The sequence below is a fragment of the Papio anubis genome, chromosome 12, assembly GCF_008728515.1.
Source record: "Papio anubis isolate 15944 chromosome 12, Panubis1.0, whole genome shotgun sequence".
Classification (NCBI taxonomy): Eukaryota; Metazoa; Chordata; class Mammalia; order Primates; family Cercopithecidae; genus Papio; species Papio anubis.
Genome location: NC_044987.1, coordinates 114008990 through 114025266, shown reverse-complemented (window position 1 = coordinate 114025266; position 16277 = coordinate 114008990). Strand labels below are relative to the sequence as shown.

The 16277-nt window shown below is 58.9% G+C and overlaps 2 protein-coding genes across 21 annotated transcripts in view; one reads left to right on the top strand and one right to left on the bottom strand.

Moving 5' to 3' along the window:
- NRXN2 (neurexin 2) overlaps positions 1-2620 on the top strand; it is a 118106-nt gene extending 115486 nt beyond the window's left edge. For 10 of the 17 annotated variants that reach the window (XM_031652747.1, XM_031652745.1, XM_031652742.1 and 7 more), the window contains one exon: positions 703-1743. In XM_031652747.1, the coding sequence (XP_031508607.1) occupies positions 703-1589 (887 nt within the window). In that variant the 3' untranslated portion in view covers positions 1590-1743. 17 annotated transcript variants of the gene reach the window in all.
- SLC22A12 (solute carrier family 22 member 12) lies at positions 2533-16277 on the bottom strand. Of its 4 annotated transcripts, XM_003909602.4 has the most exons (10): positions 15455-16271; positions 14533-14636; positions 13860-14014; positions 13616-13784; positions 10110-10233; positions 9828-9943; positions 8866-9080; positions 8278-8386; positions 7817-8020; positions 6416-7266 (listed from the first exon to the last, which is right to left on the bottom strand). In XM_003909602.4, the coding sequence occupies exons 1-10, from the start codon at positions 15854-15856 to the stop codon at positions 7203-7205; spliced, it is 1662 nt and encodes a 553-aa protein (XP_003909651.1). In that variant the 5' UTR covers positions 15857-16271; the 3' UTR covers positions 6416-7202. The 4 variants fall into 4 exon arrangements, with proteins under 4 accessions (XP_009183992.1, XP_003909651.1, XP_009183991.1 ...); XM_009185728.4 differs by lacking the exon at positions 6416-7266 and adding an exon at positions 2533-5275 and having other exon boundaries at positions 13616-14014; positions 15455-16277; XM_009185727.4 differs by having other exon boundaries at positions 13616-14014; positions 15455-16274.

Below are 16277 nucleotides of genomic sequence, written 5' to 3'. Positions count from 1 at the left end.
GGGGGAGAGGGACAAGTGAGGGCGGAGAGAGTTCAGGAGGAGGCAGGATGTGCAGGGAGCGGAGAGTGAGGGAGGGAGATGCCGAACAGATAGACAGAAAACGTTGTACGGAAAAGTTGTTTTTTCTTATTTTTTCCGGGAGAACCCGCTTACACAGCTCTGTTTGTAATTTTTTTCTTCATGCTAAAATCACACGGCCTATTTGTTGATGTAAGTTGCCTGAATTCCGTGGTATGCTATCTTCTTTTTTAAAAACAAAAGCAAAAAAAAAAAAAAAAAAAAAAAAAAGCAAAAAAAGAGAAAAATCTAGAAAAAAAAACCCTAAAAGATACTGTTGTTAGGTTTGTTTAAATGCTGCTGTTGTATCTGTTTTTAAAGCCTTAAACCAGTAGAGTTTTTTTTTTCTGTTTCTTTTCAATTTCCTTTCCTTTCTGTTCCTTTTGATTTCTTAAGACAAACAAAAGACCAAAACCCAGAGTGTCACAGAGCCCGTGCGTGGGGTGCCCAGGGCATCTGAGCCGCTGCCCGCTTAAAGCGCAGTGCTCGGCCGGCTGGCGGGCGGGCCCAGCCCGCTCTAGTCTCCGCCAAAGCCAATTGGAACCGATTTGGGTGTGTGAGGCTGTTGTTTCTCTCTCTGTGCCGGCCGCCTGCGCCCTGGCCCTCGCTGACGCCCTCTCTTTTCTCTTCTCTCTCTTGTTCTAGGAGGAGAGTTAATATTGCCCATTATCACGGAGGACTCCTTAGACCCCCCTCCTGTGGCCACCCGATCCCCCTTCGTGCCCCCGCCCCCTACCTTCTACCCCTTCCTCACGGGAGTGGGCGCCACCCAAGACACGCTGCCCCCGCCTGCGGCGCGCCGCCCGCCCTCCGGGGGCCCGTGCCAGGCCGAGCGGGACGACAGCGACTGCGAGGAGCCCATCGAGGCCTCGGGCTTCGCCTCCGGGGAGGTCTTTGACTCCAGCCTCCCCCCCACGGACGACGAGGACTTTTACACCACCTTTCCCCTGGTCACGGACCGCACCACCCTCCTGTCACCCCGCAAACCCGCTCCCCGGCCCAACCTCAGGACAGATGGGGCCACGGGCGCCCCTGGGGTGCTGTTTGCCCCCTCCGCCCCAGCCCCCAACCTGCCGGCGGGCAAAATGAACCACCGAGATCCGCTTCAGCCCCTGCTGGAGAACCCGCCCTTGGGGCCTGGGGCCCCCACGTCCTTTGAGCCGCGGAGGCCCCCTCCCCTGCGCCCCGGCGTGACCTCAGCCCCTGGCTTCCCCCATCTGCCCACAGCCAACCCCACAGGGCCTGGGGAGCGGGGCCCACCGGGCGCAGTGGAGGTGATCCGGGAGTCCAGCAGCACCACGGGCATGGTGGTGGGCATTGTGGCGGCGGCGGCGCTCTGCATCCTCATCCTCCTCTACGCCATGTACAAGTACCGCAATCGTGACGAGGGCTCCTATCAGGTGGACCAGAGCCGGAACTACATCAGTAACTCGGCCCAGAGCAATGGGGCGGTGGTGAAAGAGAAGGCCCCGACTGCCCCCAAGACGCCCAGCAAGGCCAAGAAGAACAAAGACAAGGAGTATTACGTCTGAGCCCCTGGCACTGCGCCCCACTGCCAGCTGCCCCTCCTGGGAGGGCCCGGGAGGAGGGTGCCACCCTCTCCCTGCCAGGGGCCTGGGGACCCTCTCCCTGGCTGCCTCAGGCTTCTCTTACGAAGAGGAAACGCAAAAAAAGAAAAGGAAAAACCCCGTGCTCGCCCCCTTCCTCCTGCCGTCCACCGCGCGGCCTCGTCAGTCCCAGGGCTGACTGTCCCTCTCAGCTCTGCGCCTGCCAGGCAGGGCACGTGCTCACAGCCCTGGGTTGATTTATTTTTTTAAGGGGGGTAGTTTTATTTTGGTGGGGTTGGGTGGGAAGGAAGGCTGGGGGTTTTGTAAAGTGTCCACTATTCGTCCTGTTAATTTTCCTCAATTTTTCTTCTTCCTCCTTCTGTCCCTCCTGCCTTCCTTCTCTCCCCAAGCCCTCCAATCCCCATCCTAGGCTTGCTGTGTCTCACTGTCCCCACCCTTCTTTCCTACTTCTTTTTTTGTGTGTCTCATTTCTCCCTTCCTTTCCTCCGTTTGGGTTTCCAGAGACGGTGGGAGAAGGGCGGGAGGGTGGGCCCGAGTGGCCCAGTGGGTGGGTGGGGTGGGGCAGTGGGCTTGTCCCCAAGTGCCCCAACTCCCCTCACCAGGAGAGGCACCTGCTTGGTGCCGCCCAGGGAAGGGGCTCAGGCCTGGCTGAAGGCCTGTTCTGTGTGTGCCGCCGGGCGACGTGCATTGATGGGGAAGCTGCTGGAGGAGCAGGGGTGGGGGTGGGAGGGAGGGGAAGGCAAATGCAGATATATATTACAGACAAATACTCTAGATTCCACGAGCAGCAGCCTGTGGCACCTGCTGGGTGCGGGCAGCAGGGAAGAGGGAGCAAGGCATTGTCCACAGACTGCTGGGGTCACTTCTCTGCCCACGGGCTCCCTGCTCCCCCAGTTTTTTTTCTCTCTTTGTTAACAAACGTGTCTGAGTCTTGGAAAACACCCCAACCCCGGAAATGTGTGGGAAAAAGAAAACAAAAACTTTCCAAATTCCAACGGTCCTGTGCAGTTTTTTTGGCGTGGGTGCTGTTAGATCCTGGCTTTGGGCTGGGGTCTGGGCCCACATGGGGGCCCACAAGATCTGGTAAGTTGCTCCCGAACTTTTGGGCGTAGCGTGGCTTTGGGTTCCTGGGATGACTTGTCTTTGTCTCACGGTGTCCTGTGTCCTGTATCCCTGCTGGGCTGAGGAACGGGCAGGAAATGTGGCTGGTCTCTGGCCGGTTCACAGACCTTAGCTTCTCAGGGAGGCAGACAGATCTCTGGAGACCTTGTGTTGCCCCTTGATGGCTACTGGACTCACATCTCGGGGCATGTGTGCCCGGGCACCGACCTGGGTGCGGGACAGATGCTGCCTCATCCTTCAGCAGCCCTTGGAGGGAGGAGGTGATTCCTGGGCTTGGAGACCTTCAGTGGCTGCTCCCAGGTCTCGAGGTGAATGAATGACTGAGTCCATGTGGTCTCCTGCCTGACTCCAGAGTCTGTGCTCTTCCTCTCTGGGGATTTGGAGCCTGGTACCCTACCTTCCCCCAAGTCCACTCTGGTTGACTGTGGGCAGCTGCTGGAACTGAAGGTGGAACCAGGGCTGGCCACGTCGTCCACTGTGTTTACTCCTTTGTGGAGATCCTAACAGGTCCATGGTTCAGACATGTTAAGAGATGGGTCTGTATTTGTTAAGCCTCTCAGTCGCAAGGGACAGATACCCACGTGTACAGCATTGTCAGGAGGGGAGAGCGAGGAGGGTTGAGGACCTCGAGGGTGGCGGTGGTGGGGCGTTGCACCACCTGGCACAGGAGACGTGACTCAGCCATGCTGTGTCACTCAGGGTCCCTCTCTCGATCGGCTTCTCAGCCCTCCTCTCTGCCAGGCTTCCTCATACCCTTGGCTTGCCATCCCCTCCACTGCCCAATTCTGCATCTTGATCTTCCGTCTGCAGCAGGCTCTGGCTGTTGACCAGCTCATCCTCGCGGCATTTTGCAGTTCAAAAGCCTGGTCCATCTTTAGGCCTGGCTGCCTCCATGCCTGCAGGAGCCCCACCCTTCAGCAGGGGAACATCCCTTAGTGGGAGTGGCAGGTACTGACCTGAGCAGCCTCCAGCTGTCTCCAGAGGCCAAGGTCAGTCTCATCTCCCTCTCTTCCTTCTCTCCATCCCTGAAAGAAGCTTTTGTCTTGGGACCCTCCCCACCATGGGGCACCCCCAAGACCTCTTGAGATTCCTCCCGCAAAATCCTAACAAGGGCGAGAGAGCAGAGCCCCAGGTGTGGATTTCTATGGACTCAGCCCCTCCTTGCCCTTCTGATCCAGCTCCTGAGGGGTGAGACTTGGGCCCTGCTTGTCCCCCAACTGCTCACAGTCTTGAAGCCAAGGTCAGCATCATTGAGGTCAGCTCTAAGCACCTGTGGAAGTCTGGGAGAGGCCCTGGTTTGGGGCACTCTTGCTAGGATGTCCTGTTCCTGGGCTGGTGATTGGAACCTTTGGGGCTTCCTGTTACTACTATCTCTGACCAAGGGACGGAGACAGCTTGGATTCCCCTCCTCCCATCACAACTAGCCAAAGAAAGACAGGCAGGAAGGGGCTTCTTGGTGTTAGGAAGGGAAAGAATATCCTTACTCCAGAAATTTCTGGAATGACCCTACACAGGATAGGGGACAGTATATCAGGGTAGGGGAGCAGGAACAGGGGCAGTCCAGGAGTTGGAAGGATGGACCCCAGTCCTCCTGGTTGCCATATGACTGTGGGACTTGGTCTTTCTCTCTGCATAAGGCAGCTCAAGGTCTTGGTTATAAGAGGACAGACTCAGTCATTGACTCAGTGTACCCATCTGTAAGAGATAGTCACCTGATTCCCAGTTTATCTTCTTATGCCTCTGAGGTTGAACTTAGCATCTGGGCCTGAGCTGAGCTCCTCAGGGTCTGGCTGGCCTGGCAGTGGCCCCAGGAGTGTCCCAGACAGACCCAGTGTCCAGGGCTTGATGGTGCTTGAGATTCCAGGCATCCTGGCTCCTTGGCGGGTGGTCCTCACAGGGATGTGTCAGGAAATTTCTCCTCAGGCCTCTTAAGGACAGGGATTTGGGGGAGAAGTTCACAGACTTGCCCTCATCAAGCAAGCCCCCAGGAGAGGGAACACCAGCCCAGCCAGTGCCCAGCGCTTCTGGATAGAATCCCCCCTCTTGAAGGCAGATCTGGAGCCCATGGGGCTTGGTGCTACCTCTTCCCACACATCCTCCTGGGTGAGCTATGGGCTTGGCTGGAGGCAGGAAAATGAACAAAGTGAGTCCTGAGCCACTTTCCTCATCCCTGCTGCCTGAGGCCTCCACCGCCATGGGGATGAGACTGATGAGGGTAGTTATGGGTTCTTCTTTCCCTTGGCTCCTCCATAGCAGGGTGCCCCACAGGCTCTGAGGTTGGAGCCCCTGTGGTGGGCATCAGAACAGAGTGTGTCCCAAGCATAGGCTTGCCATTCGGGTGGGCTTACGGCTGCTGCTGAGCGGGGCCCTTCTCCCTTCGCCGACACCCACTTGGCCACGGCAAGGCTGCTGACTCGCCAGAGGAACAGGGCCCTGGGCCTTCCCAGCTTTCAGGGCCTCTTGAGTTAATCGAGGGATGACTTATGTTGGAAGCAGACAGGCCTTGGGTCCTGGAAGGTCGTGACTACCTGGAAGGACCAGGAGCAAGGCCACTCAGGGTGCGGGCAGAGGGGTAGCCCAGACCCCCTTGGTGAGCTGGAGGGATATCCCAGAAGACAGGAGAGGACATCTCCCACCAGCCCTGGGTTCTGCCTTCTAGAAACTTCTGGATACCCTAAGGTCCCAAGAATGCTATTCAAGGGTTAGAAAGGGCACCGGGCCTCAGCTGGGCAGCAGATAGACAAAAGACAACAAGTCCAGGGCAGGCTGAGATGGCGTTGTATTCAGGCATCTTCACAAATGGGATTCCTGCCCAGGGTTCTTTACTGAGGGGTGACCCTAGGTAGATGGCCAGAGGACACGGCCCCCCAGAGGCCCAGGGGCTGCAGCTGACAAGACCAGGCCAAGAAGTGACCCCCTTCCTGTGGGGGCAAAGAGTTGCTTTCTGTTTTCCCATTCCATGCGTGTGCATGTGCACGTGGGCACACGTGTGCACACATGGCTAATGTGTGTGTGTGGGGGGGTGGGGCACAGCCCTCGGTCAAGGTGCCTGGAAGTAGCAAGGCAGGCACAGGTGGACCCAGAGACCATCTGAGCATGGCCCCAGGGTGGCTCAGGTGACTGGGTGGGCTGACCGGGACCCGGCTGGGCAGCAAATGGCTTCTGCCTGCACCCAGACCTCTGTGTGCGCTGCACTGTGTTTCCCCGCGAGCCATGCCTGTGGACACTGTGGGCCCCTGGCCTTGCCGCTGCCTCCAGGAGAGTTACTGGACACCCAGATGGTGAGGCTGGGTTGGGAGAGACTGCGGGTGTTTGTGGCCAGAGTGGGGCTCTGGAGGCCTACTGACGGGTTTGAATCCTGATACTGCCCCCACCTGAGTGTCATGGGCAATCGGGTTCTTCAAGCCTCAAGGTTTTTTCATCTGTAAAATGGGGCAACGTTTGCCCTACAGGGTTCAGGAAAAGTGAAGTGAGATGATGCTTTGAGGGGTCCAGCACAGCACCGGGCCCACAATAGGGGCTGGAAACAGCAGCCACTCTGGCCTGGCACCCAGGGCAGGAAAGCTGGCCTGGAAAAGGCCCATCCCAGCAAGGAGGCCCCAGAACTTTCCTCCTTCCCCCGACCTGGGAGGACCCTGGGGGGTCATCACTGGAGTCAGTGAGGGGCAGCCATTCATTTTTTCCTTTATTCAATCCCTCGCACCAATGCCCCAATGCGCTGTGTGGGAGCTGGGACATGGGGTCATGGGACCACCCCAACCCTCTGGGAACTCATAGGCTGGCAGGGTGGGAGAAGGCAGGCTTGTGGCTGTAACTGTGGGTAGCAGTTTCACAGGCATCTCAGGCTGGCCCTGGAGCCCTGGAAGGGGGTCTGGGTTTGGGGGTTAAGTGGAGTCTGTCAGGGATAAGGGTGGGAAGGGGACTGCAGGCAGAGGATGTGGCGGGCAGGTGGCTGAGGTCTGGAGGGACATGGAGAGGGGCCAGGGGTCAGGCTAACAAGGGCTTCTGGGTAAAGCTGTGGAGCTGAGACTCTACTGCTTGTGCGGAGCCAGGAGAGGTCTTGACCTTGGATGGTGGTTAGCTCTGAGCTCTGGGCAGGTGGACGGGTGTGGGCGAACAAGTGGCAGTGAGGAGGCAAGCAGAGGGTTGGCAAGGCCAGCTCGTTCCTCTGGGCTCACCCCTCTGCTCTCTGAAGCCATGAGGGCAGGGCAGGGTGGTGGTGCACTGGGCCGCCTTCTGCAAATCAAACTGTTCTTTGCCCCTTCAGTATTGAAGGGGGCCCTTTGGACTGTGAGAGGGGCAGGGCTCAGCTGGAGGGGCAGCCCTGGGGGAGAGTGGGGACCTCAGAGGACAGCCTCTGGGCCTCTGGAAATGGACTTTGCTTTCCTCCTGCCTTCTCCAGAGGACAGAAGAAGGCTCTTCCTCCGACTGTCCTATCGCAGGCTCCCCAGGAGGCTAAAATTGTGTGGATTTCAGGACAGAGTTCCCCAGTGTGCCATGTGTCGTCTTCTTTACTACCCTGTTCAGGAAACACACGGGGGTGTGTCTTGGGGGTGCAGAGTGGCCCCTGACCTTTGACCTGTATCCATCCCAAGGACTCCAGGGAATGCCACCACCCTGCTCTCGGGGGCCCAGAACTGAGCTCCCAAGCATGTGATGGGTGGGGAGTGCGTGTGCAGTGACTGCCCTGTCAGTCATCAGGGCTTTAGAGGTAGAATCTGGGGCCTGTGAGGTCCCCCAACAAGAGCTGGATCTCCCTCTCACAAAGGACTATCCACTCTTCTCCCTTTGGCCTCTCTCAGGGTGGACCTGGGGGAGCTTGGCCATTTGTGCCTCGAATGGTGGAGTGAAGGGCAGAGGACAAAGCCGTGGGTCAAAGCACTGCCAGCTGGGGACCGAGCCCTGGGTTGCCACTCTCCCAGAGATGTACTGTGTGACCCTGGGCCAATCCTATCTGTCTGGGCCTCTGCTTCCCCCTCCGTCCAGTGATGGGGATGGGTGAGCAGGCCGCCCTGTGCTGGGGTTCTCTGGTGGGAGGGAGGGCTGGTCCCAAGGCTGGGTCCACTCACTGGTTCTGCACATCTTGGATGGTGTCGGGCAGCGGCAGGCTCTGGGTCTCGGGCAGAAGCAGTGCGGCCAGGCCACTCAGCACCGGCACCGTCCCGTATACCAGCAAGGGCAGCCAGGGGCCATGGACACCCAGCAGCCGGACCAGGGGCCCCAGGATGGCTCCTGCACGGGCCGCCATCTGGCCCAAGCCCACTGCAGTCATCCTGCCAATGCAGATGCGCCTGTCAGCGCCTGGTCTACCTGCCCACATCCTTGATCCCGTACCCGGGCCCGGCCCACTTGGCCCAGGGAGGCCCAGGGGGTCAGGCTGGGCTTGGGATGCACCTGAGCAGCCCCAGGATCATGCAAGAGGGAGATGCATGACATGAACATCTAGGTCTGGGAGAAGCCACTCCTGCCTGGGGTTGCTCTGCAGCTCAGCCCAGGGCTCCCCTCTCCTGGAGCCCAGGCCCAGCCTCACCTGAGCACGGTGGGGAAGAGCTCGCTGCTGTAGATGGTGATGCAGGTGTAGGCGGCCCCCACCCCACCCAGCCCCAGCACGGCCAGGGCTGAGCGCACAGCCCCCAGTTCTGTGGATAGAGATGGGATTAGTGAGCTTGGTGGGGGGCCCAAGATCAGATGGGGGCTCCCTTCAGCCCAGGGGGCTTATCCTTGAGCTGCAGGCCTCTTTGCAAATGCTTGGGAGTCATCTCCATCTGGGGGTCCTGTCCTGAGTGGCCTCATGGCCACACCTGCAATCTGCTCCCCACTCAGACATCCGGAGCTAGCCCTGGAGTCCTCTTGACCCCTGTTTCCCTCCCCCTGCAACCCATCGCTCAGTTCTCATTTTAACTCCACACTTTTCCCTGGTGCCACCCCTGCCACTCCTTCACCGTTCTCGTTGGCTCAGTGCAGACACTGCCATCTGTCCCTAGACGGCTCCAGCAGCCTCCTTCCTAACAGGGTACCTGCTCTAGTCCAGCACCTCCAAGGAGGGGCCGAGGTCTCTGTTCCCAACCCGACACCCCCGAGGTAGGGAAGCCTCTGGTGTACAGCTTTGCCCCCTCACCGTGGGGCACCAGCGTGTTGGCCAGAATGCAGAGCCCTGCCAGCAACAGGGATGCGGCCTGTGTGGGGCGGCGGCCCAGGCGGCTCAGCAGCAGCAGGGCGCCCATCTTGGCCGGGATGTCCACGACACCAATGAACATCTGGAGCAGGAAGATGTTGCTGCCCAGGGCCTGCAGGTCCAGGGCCAGGCCGAAGAAGGTGAAGCCAAAGGCGAACCTGGGGTGGGGGTCAGGGGAGTCAGGGTGGGGGTAGGGGTGGGGGGGCGATGGGCAGGATGGGAACAATGGGCGGGGGCGGTCAGGGTGGGGGCGCGCTGCTCTTAGGTCAGTGATCTGGCCCTTCAGCTGCAGCTCTGTGGGCTGGGGCCAGTCTCTAGACTGCTTCCCAGGTCCATTTGCCAACATGGCTTTCCTTTGGGTTTGGCTGATGGGAGGCGCTGGTGAAAGGCTGGAGGAGGGGAGAAGCGGGGAATTTCTGCCTCCCTCTCTGCGCGGGGGCTTTGTCTGGGAGTGACTATGTTCCTTCCGTGGCTCCAGCTGCCACTAAACAGGCCTTCCCTCCTTGGCCTTGGCGGTCTTGGTCTTTGCTGGATGGCTGTGGGTCCTGGGCTCTGATAAGCCCACTCTGCCCTCCCCAGCCCCTCCACACCAGGCAGGGGCGCTTGCTGCCCATGCTGTTGCCTGGATCACCCCATCGTCCTGCCTGGCTCCCAGCCCCCCCAGGAGCTTTGTTAGGGATCCAGCCTACCGCATCTCTTCTATCTGCCTTGCCCCTTATTAAAGCCCCTCAGTGAGCCCACCCGGCCTGGGTTGTCTCCTGTCAGGAGTGACTGACAGAGGGGAAGGTGTCTGTGCTGCAGGCCAGCGGGACCAAGCAGAGCCAGCAGAGGCCGGGGCCATGTGCCAGCGAGAGCCCCGATTCCAGGTTCCTCTGTGGAGGTGGGGTTGGGGGAAGGGCGTCTACCAGCACAACATGGAGATACAGGTCCGGAAGCGCAGTCCGGGCGTGCGGAGCAGTGTGCCCAGGCTGGCGGGAGCCTGGTCCATGCTCAGTTCCTCCCTCATGGCTGAAAGCAAGACCTATGGAGACGGGGTGGGTGCTGTTGGCACTGGGGGCTCCAGGTGCCTCCTCCTCTCTGAGACCTTCTTCTCAGGGAGCTGAGGTCCTTGGTGGGTCTCCCAGGGTGCCCTATGCAGGGCCAGGGAGAGGGTCTGAGGGTCCAGGTTTGAGGAGGATCAGCCTTACCTCAGGGGTCAGGGTGTCCCGCACCGTCCCCTTTCCGTTGATGGCAGCCACCCTCCACAGCTCGCGCAGGCCCCAGTCCAGCCTGCCCGTGGTGAGGAGCCATCGTGCCGACTCTGCCAGCCACCTTAAGTGGAGGGGCATGGGAGGGATCATTGTCTGTGGCCCCCGGGGCCTGGCCTGCGCCAGCCTCAGACTGCTCCCCTGTACCCACTGCTCCAGGCCCAAGGCTCAGGGTGGCTGAGGACCCTGAAGGGCAGCCATGCCCTCTTGGGCACCCTCCTTCCCCAGCAGAACTCCTGCTTCCTTTCTCCCTCCTAGGGGTTGCGGTTGGGGGTATGCAGTTCTCATCCTGGGGCTGGCTGCTGGGATGGAGGGAGGGACGACTCCGTTGAACCCTTCCTGCCTCCCTCTGGACCCCACAGCCTTTCCCCTACCTCACTAGGAACCTGGCCTGGTTGCAGTCAGGGCCCCTAGGGCTACAGGACCACTGGGTCCTGGCCGCTGCCAGGACCTTGGCTGTCTCCAAGGCCGCTGGGGTCCACCCCTGTCCCGGCACCTCCCATACCACACGGCCTTCCTGTCCACCCCATGGCTGCATCTTCCTCCTGCAAACAGTTTAACAGCCACCCTGGGACTCAGGCTGGGAGCAGGGTCCCCAACAGCACCAGTGCCCTCTGGCCGCACCCAGTCAGCCGATTCCCACACAGCACCCCTTGCACCTGAGTCTCTGCTACCTCAGCCTCATGAGCCCAGCCCCTCCCCTCCCTGTGGCAGGACTCAGCCCCTTACGCTGACCTGGCTCCCACTACTCTCAGCGTCAAACTGAGCTTACGCCACACCATCCTGCCCCACCTGCTGAGCGCCTGCCATGCTACCACTCTACACAAGCGCCCCACCACTCTACACAAGGCCTGCCTCTAGGCCTTGGCTCCTGCAGGTCCTTCAGCCAGACATGTTGTCCCCTATGAGCAGTCGGGTGGGGGCCACCTGCCTACACCCACTGGGGCCCTGAGCTCCTTAGGTATTTGCAGAACAGAGGAGAGAAGTAGAGATTCCAGGTGCATATTAGAGGTAGAGCTGATGAAGCCTGGTTACCCCGTGGACTTGGTCGGGGGATGGTGAGGGAGAGAGAGGCATCATGGTCACTGTGACTCAGCATCTGGTGAGTTCAGGGGCTGCTCCCCACTCTGGGGAAGCCTTGAGGAGGAGAGGTCTAAGGAGATGTTTGTGGAGATGAGACACCTATAATGGAACCATCACACAGGCAGTTGGAGGCGCGAAGCTGGAGGTCAGTGGGGGAGGCGGGACCGAGTGGAGATTTGGAGTCTGCAACATTTGGAGGGAGCTGGGGCTGCAGGCAGGGGTGAGGCTGCCTGAGGGAGAGAGTGCAGACCGTGCCCGCCACACAGCAGGGGCCACAAGTGATGGTGGCCGGATCATTGTGGGTGACCCTGGGAAGGGCAGTTTGGGTGGAGAAGAGGGAGAAAGCTGACTGGAATGTGTTGGAAGTGATTGGGAGGGAGAAAGTGGGGTCCCATTTTCAGATGTCCACACCCCAGCTTGTCATGAAGCCTTAGGCACAGTTTGTGAGGCCATGATGTTTGGGATTCCCTGTGAGTTCCACATGGGCAGAGACCCCGTGTCTGCTCATAGCTGGTGTCAGCCAGTGCCTGGCATCTGGTAGGTGCTCAGTAGTTATTTGTCGAATGAATGAATTAATGAATGAATTAATGGGCACTTCTTCAGCCCTGTGGGAGCATGTCTACCAAGGAAAGGGGGGTGCAGCTCTGTGGCCCTGCATCAGCATGAGAACCAGGAGGGGTGCCTTGGAATTTGTATTGCTGACCTTTGCCTTCCACTGTCTACCCTCTTGGTGTTGGGAGTCAAGCTGCCATCCCAGAAGGCTGTTGGACACAATTGCCTCCTTGTGGAGCCACTGTATGAGATGTAATTGTCTCCTGCTCTGAGGAGTGGCTGCAAATTGTTACTCCACTCCAAACTGTTGGGTGGGAGAGATTTGTGGAGTCAACCTTCTTTCTAGTGTGGGTGTGGGCATCTGCTCACCACTGGGCCCTCTGCTGTGCTCCTTTCTGTGGTGGTCCCAATGGCCAAACAACTACTAAGTGTAGGGCCTGTGTATGAATGATCCAGGCCAGCCCTGCCCTCAAATGGCCTCCGTCCATCCATCTATCCATTCATCCATCCAGTTCATCCAATTCATCCACCTACCATTCAACCATCCATCCATCCATCCATCCATCCATCCATCCATCCATCCATCTATTCAACCAACCATCCATTCAACCATCCATCCATCCACCCACCCATTCCATTCCATCCATCCATCCATCCATCCATCCATCCATCCATCCATCCATTCCAACTATCGACGACGACGATCGATCGATCGACGATCGACGACGACGATCGACGACGACGAATCTTTATCGATATCGACGACCATCCATTCCATTCCATTCCATCCATTCCAACTATCTATCCATCTTACCTAATTTATCGATTCCCATCTTATCCATCTTATCTTATCCTTTCCTTCCTAACTACATTCGTTCATCTATCCATCTACCATCTTATTCTATCTTATCCATCTATCCATCCATCTTATCCATCTATCCATCCATTCTAACCACCCATCTTCTATTCCAACGACCATCTTATCCATCTTCTATCTATCTATTCAACTATTGATTCCACGACGAGGCATCCATCTATACACCAACTCACTCATCCACTCGTCTACATTCACACATCCATCATCCCATTTATTGATCTGTCTCTACCTACCTGCCTACCTACCTACCTACCTATCTATTTCTACTTACCTAACAATTCATCCATTCAACAAATATTTATTTAGCACCTACTATGTGCCAGGTGCTTGGCAAGGGCCAAGCCTGATTTGTTTAAGGGCAGTGCTGACATTTCCTAACTTCCTACACATGCCGGCTCTCTTTGGGGACTGTGAAGTCCCTTCTGATGAGTGGGTCCTGGTCCCTGTTCTCTAGCAGACAGACACATGCATTGATTCTGTCAACCCATGAGGCAGACTGCAGCTGTGTGCTGTATGTGCGGGCATGTGTTGTATCTTTCCACCCGCTCCCCTAGCCTAGTTCAGTGCTGCCATGCCTGGCACAGAGGAGGGGCTCAGAAGATGGGCCTGGCAGCACAGATGCCAAGGCAGGCAGAGACAGGAGAGGGGAACAGGCCAAGAGATGAGGAGAAGGAGGGAGGAAAGGAGAAGAATGAGTAGGAGAAGGAGCACTTGGGAGGAGCAGGGGAGGCGCCCTGGGGACCCAAGCCCTGGTTGAAGTGGGTGTCTTGGGCTTGTGGGTGGTCCACTCTGCCAGGCTCCTGGCTTTCCTCCAGCCCATGCACCCCTGGCCTCTAGCACTCCCCAGCCCCCAGGGATAAGAGAGTCTCCCATTCCCCCGGGTGGAGAGTGGGCAGGATCTCCTCTGAGGAGGGAAGTGGAGCACAGCACCCACCATGAGTACAAAAAGCAGAGGAAGAAGGGGACCGAGACCACCAGCTGCAGCAGTGTCCAGTCCCGCACACCGTAGGCCACTGCGGCCGTCAGGCCATGGCCGAAGCTGAAGCCCAGAGAGTTCAGGGTCATCACCAAAGGTCGGGCCTGCGCCGCCGTCCACTCCATCACTGCAACGAGACCGAGTGGTTCAGCCCTGGAGCCTGCATGAAGCCCCCCTGCATGGCGCCAGGTCAGAGACCTACAGAGAGTGCCCGTGTTCATCATGACACCTGCTACGGCAAAGGCCAACAGGAAGCGGAACAGGCAGTACACGGGGAAGGTGGGGGCGAAGGCAGCTGCCGTGCCCATTACAGCCATCTGAAGGTAGCTCCAGGTTAGCACCAGCCTGCGCCCGAACCTGCGGCACAAACCAGGAAGAGGCAGGGTCTGTGACTGGCCATGGCACTGGCCACGGGGATCTGGACCACAGAGAGCCCACCCTCTGCTTGGCCACTGAGCTGAGGCGGACACTGAAGCGGCACCTGGGTGAAACCTGCATTCTCCACCCATGGAAGACTCTGGAGCACAAAGAGAGTCCCGAGGCTGGAGCCAAAGGGAATGGGCTCCGGTCACCAGGAGCACTCAGGTCGCAGCTGAAGGCAGGCGTGTGGCCAAGCCAGTTTTAGCAGTGAATGTTTACTGGGGAGTAGCAATCCTCTACAACCCCCAGAGTAAAGTCGGTGAACTTGAGGCTCAGAGAAGGTTCCAGACCTCCCTACATGGCACAGCTGCAGGGTGGCTGGTCCGAGACCCACCTCCAACAAGGAGGGCGTCTAGACTTGGTTTGTTGAGGCTGGTTTGGGGCCAGTCGGCCAGGGGCCTAGGAGAGCGGGGTCGTGAGGGGACCTGGGACCTTCCTGGACTGGGGGTACTCACCTGTCTGAGGCAGGGCCGCATGCAGCAGCTCCCACCAGAATCCCAGCCAGGTAGATGGACTGGGCCATGGGCTTCAGGGCATGAGAGTCACACACCAGGTTCCACTGAGGGGAGAGGAGGAGAATGAGCTCAGGAGGCTGGGAGAGCCCGTGCGGAGGGGCAGAGGAACTGTATGGGAGGGCCCCCAGGGAGCTGGGTGGGGTGGGTGGCCTGGTGACCTCTAGGGGTTTAGAGCAAGACCCTGTGGAACAGTGAGGGCACCCGCAGGCACAGTTTGGTCTTCCGAGGAGTATATCCTGCCACCCTTTGCCTAAACTCCTCCCTGGCTGCCTATTGCCCAATGGGTTTCTAGCCACATCTGCCCCTCTCTCCTGTCTGTCCACTTGGAAGCAGCCACCCAAACTGACACCCTGGCCGCTCTCCCAGAGGCTGCGTCCCTCCTGTTCTTTGTAAAGAGGTTCTTCCCGCTTGTTGGGACGAGCCGCCCCTCTCTGCTTGCCTGGCCTTGCCTGGCGCCCCATCTGGGAGGCAGCCTGGGGTGCCTTACCTGTGTGCTTTGGTCTTGGGGAATCCAGTGAATGGTCACTGAGTCCCCCTGTGGCTACATTGCCTGGAGTCACAGCTGATGGGTCAGCAGGGCCGAGACTGGGTGAGGCCAGTGAGTGTCCAGGTGCCAGCATTTAGAGGTGCCCACCCAGGTGCCCCCTGCACCTCCAGGAGCCTGGGCTGGCTCCATCTGCAGACTGATACCTGCCGCCCACTCCCCTGTGTGTGGCTGACGAGGGGCTAAGCGGCTCAAGAGTGAGCAGGGCCTGAGGAGGTGGGTCCCTCCCAGGACTGGACCTTTGAGTCTGAGCCACCGTGATCCATGACTCTGACTTCCAAGGTGGCAGGACTCGAGTGGCTCTGGGGGAGGCCCTACCTTGGCCACGATGGTGGAGGTGAAGATGCTTCGGTCATAGACCCAGCCGTCCACACATGGCTCTGTGTCGGCCTCGCTCCAGCTGGTGGCCGTGGCATTGGGGTCCAAGATCTGCCACTGTGGCTGGCGGAAGCGGCGGCATTGGTGGGGCCCCTGGTTGGGGCCCGGTGGGATGGAGACAGCCAGGAGGGCCTCGGGAGTCAGGCCCCCTGGGACGCCGGCCTGGGCCGTGCTGTTGTCCAGGAGGGGTACCCAGCAGCGGTGGCTGGGCACAGCGGCCGAGAAGTTCTCCAGCATGCTCTGGGTACTCAGCCACATGATGGAGACCATCAGAGCCACTGTCTGGAGAACCTGGAACCTGCCCAGGCCACCCACAAGGTCCAGGAGTTCAGAAAATGCCATGGAACCTACTCAAGGGGCCCAGAAGAGGGCCCACTTCACAAGGGCTGGCCCAAGGCAAAGGGGCCAGGGCCACGGGCCTGTTTCCTCCACGGTGGTGCCCACAGTGGCTTCTCCAGCCCAGCGGCTGGGAGCATGTCAGTGGCTGCTGGCTTCACAGACTCGGGGCTGGGGGCTCAGGCTCTCTGGTCATCTGCCTGCTGGTGTCACTTGGAGTGGCTCCAACCGGACCCTGAGGCTGCGTGAGGTGATTCCGAGACCTCCAGCATCTCCCCAGAGAGGCAGCTGCTCCAGACCTCCCGGAAAAGCTGAATTTGGAAAGTAGGAAATGTGGAGACTGAAGACTTTAATTCTAGACTGGAATTAAAGTGTGACTGGTGACACTTACGGAATCGAGTTTAGCAATCATTTCCTTGGTCAAAGT

Coding starts and splice junctions, on each gene's coding strand:
- SLC22A12 (XM_009185727.4), bottom strand. CDS start 15,856: ATGGCATTTTCTGAACTCCTGGACCTTGTGGGTGGCCTGGGCAGGTTC. Junction 14,637..15,454: donor CCTCCACCATCGTGGCCAAG/GTAGGGCCTCCC, acceptor CTCTCCCCTCAG/TGGAACCTGGTGTGTGACTC. Junction 10,234..13,615: donor CTCTGCTTTTTGTACTCATG/GTGGGTGCTGTG, acceptor CCTCCACTTAAG/GTGGCTGGCAGAGTCGGCAC.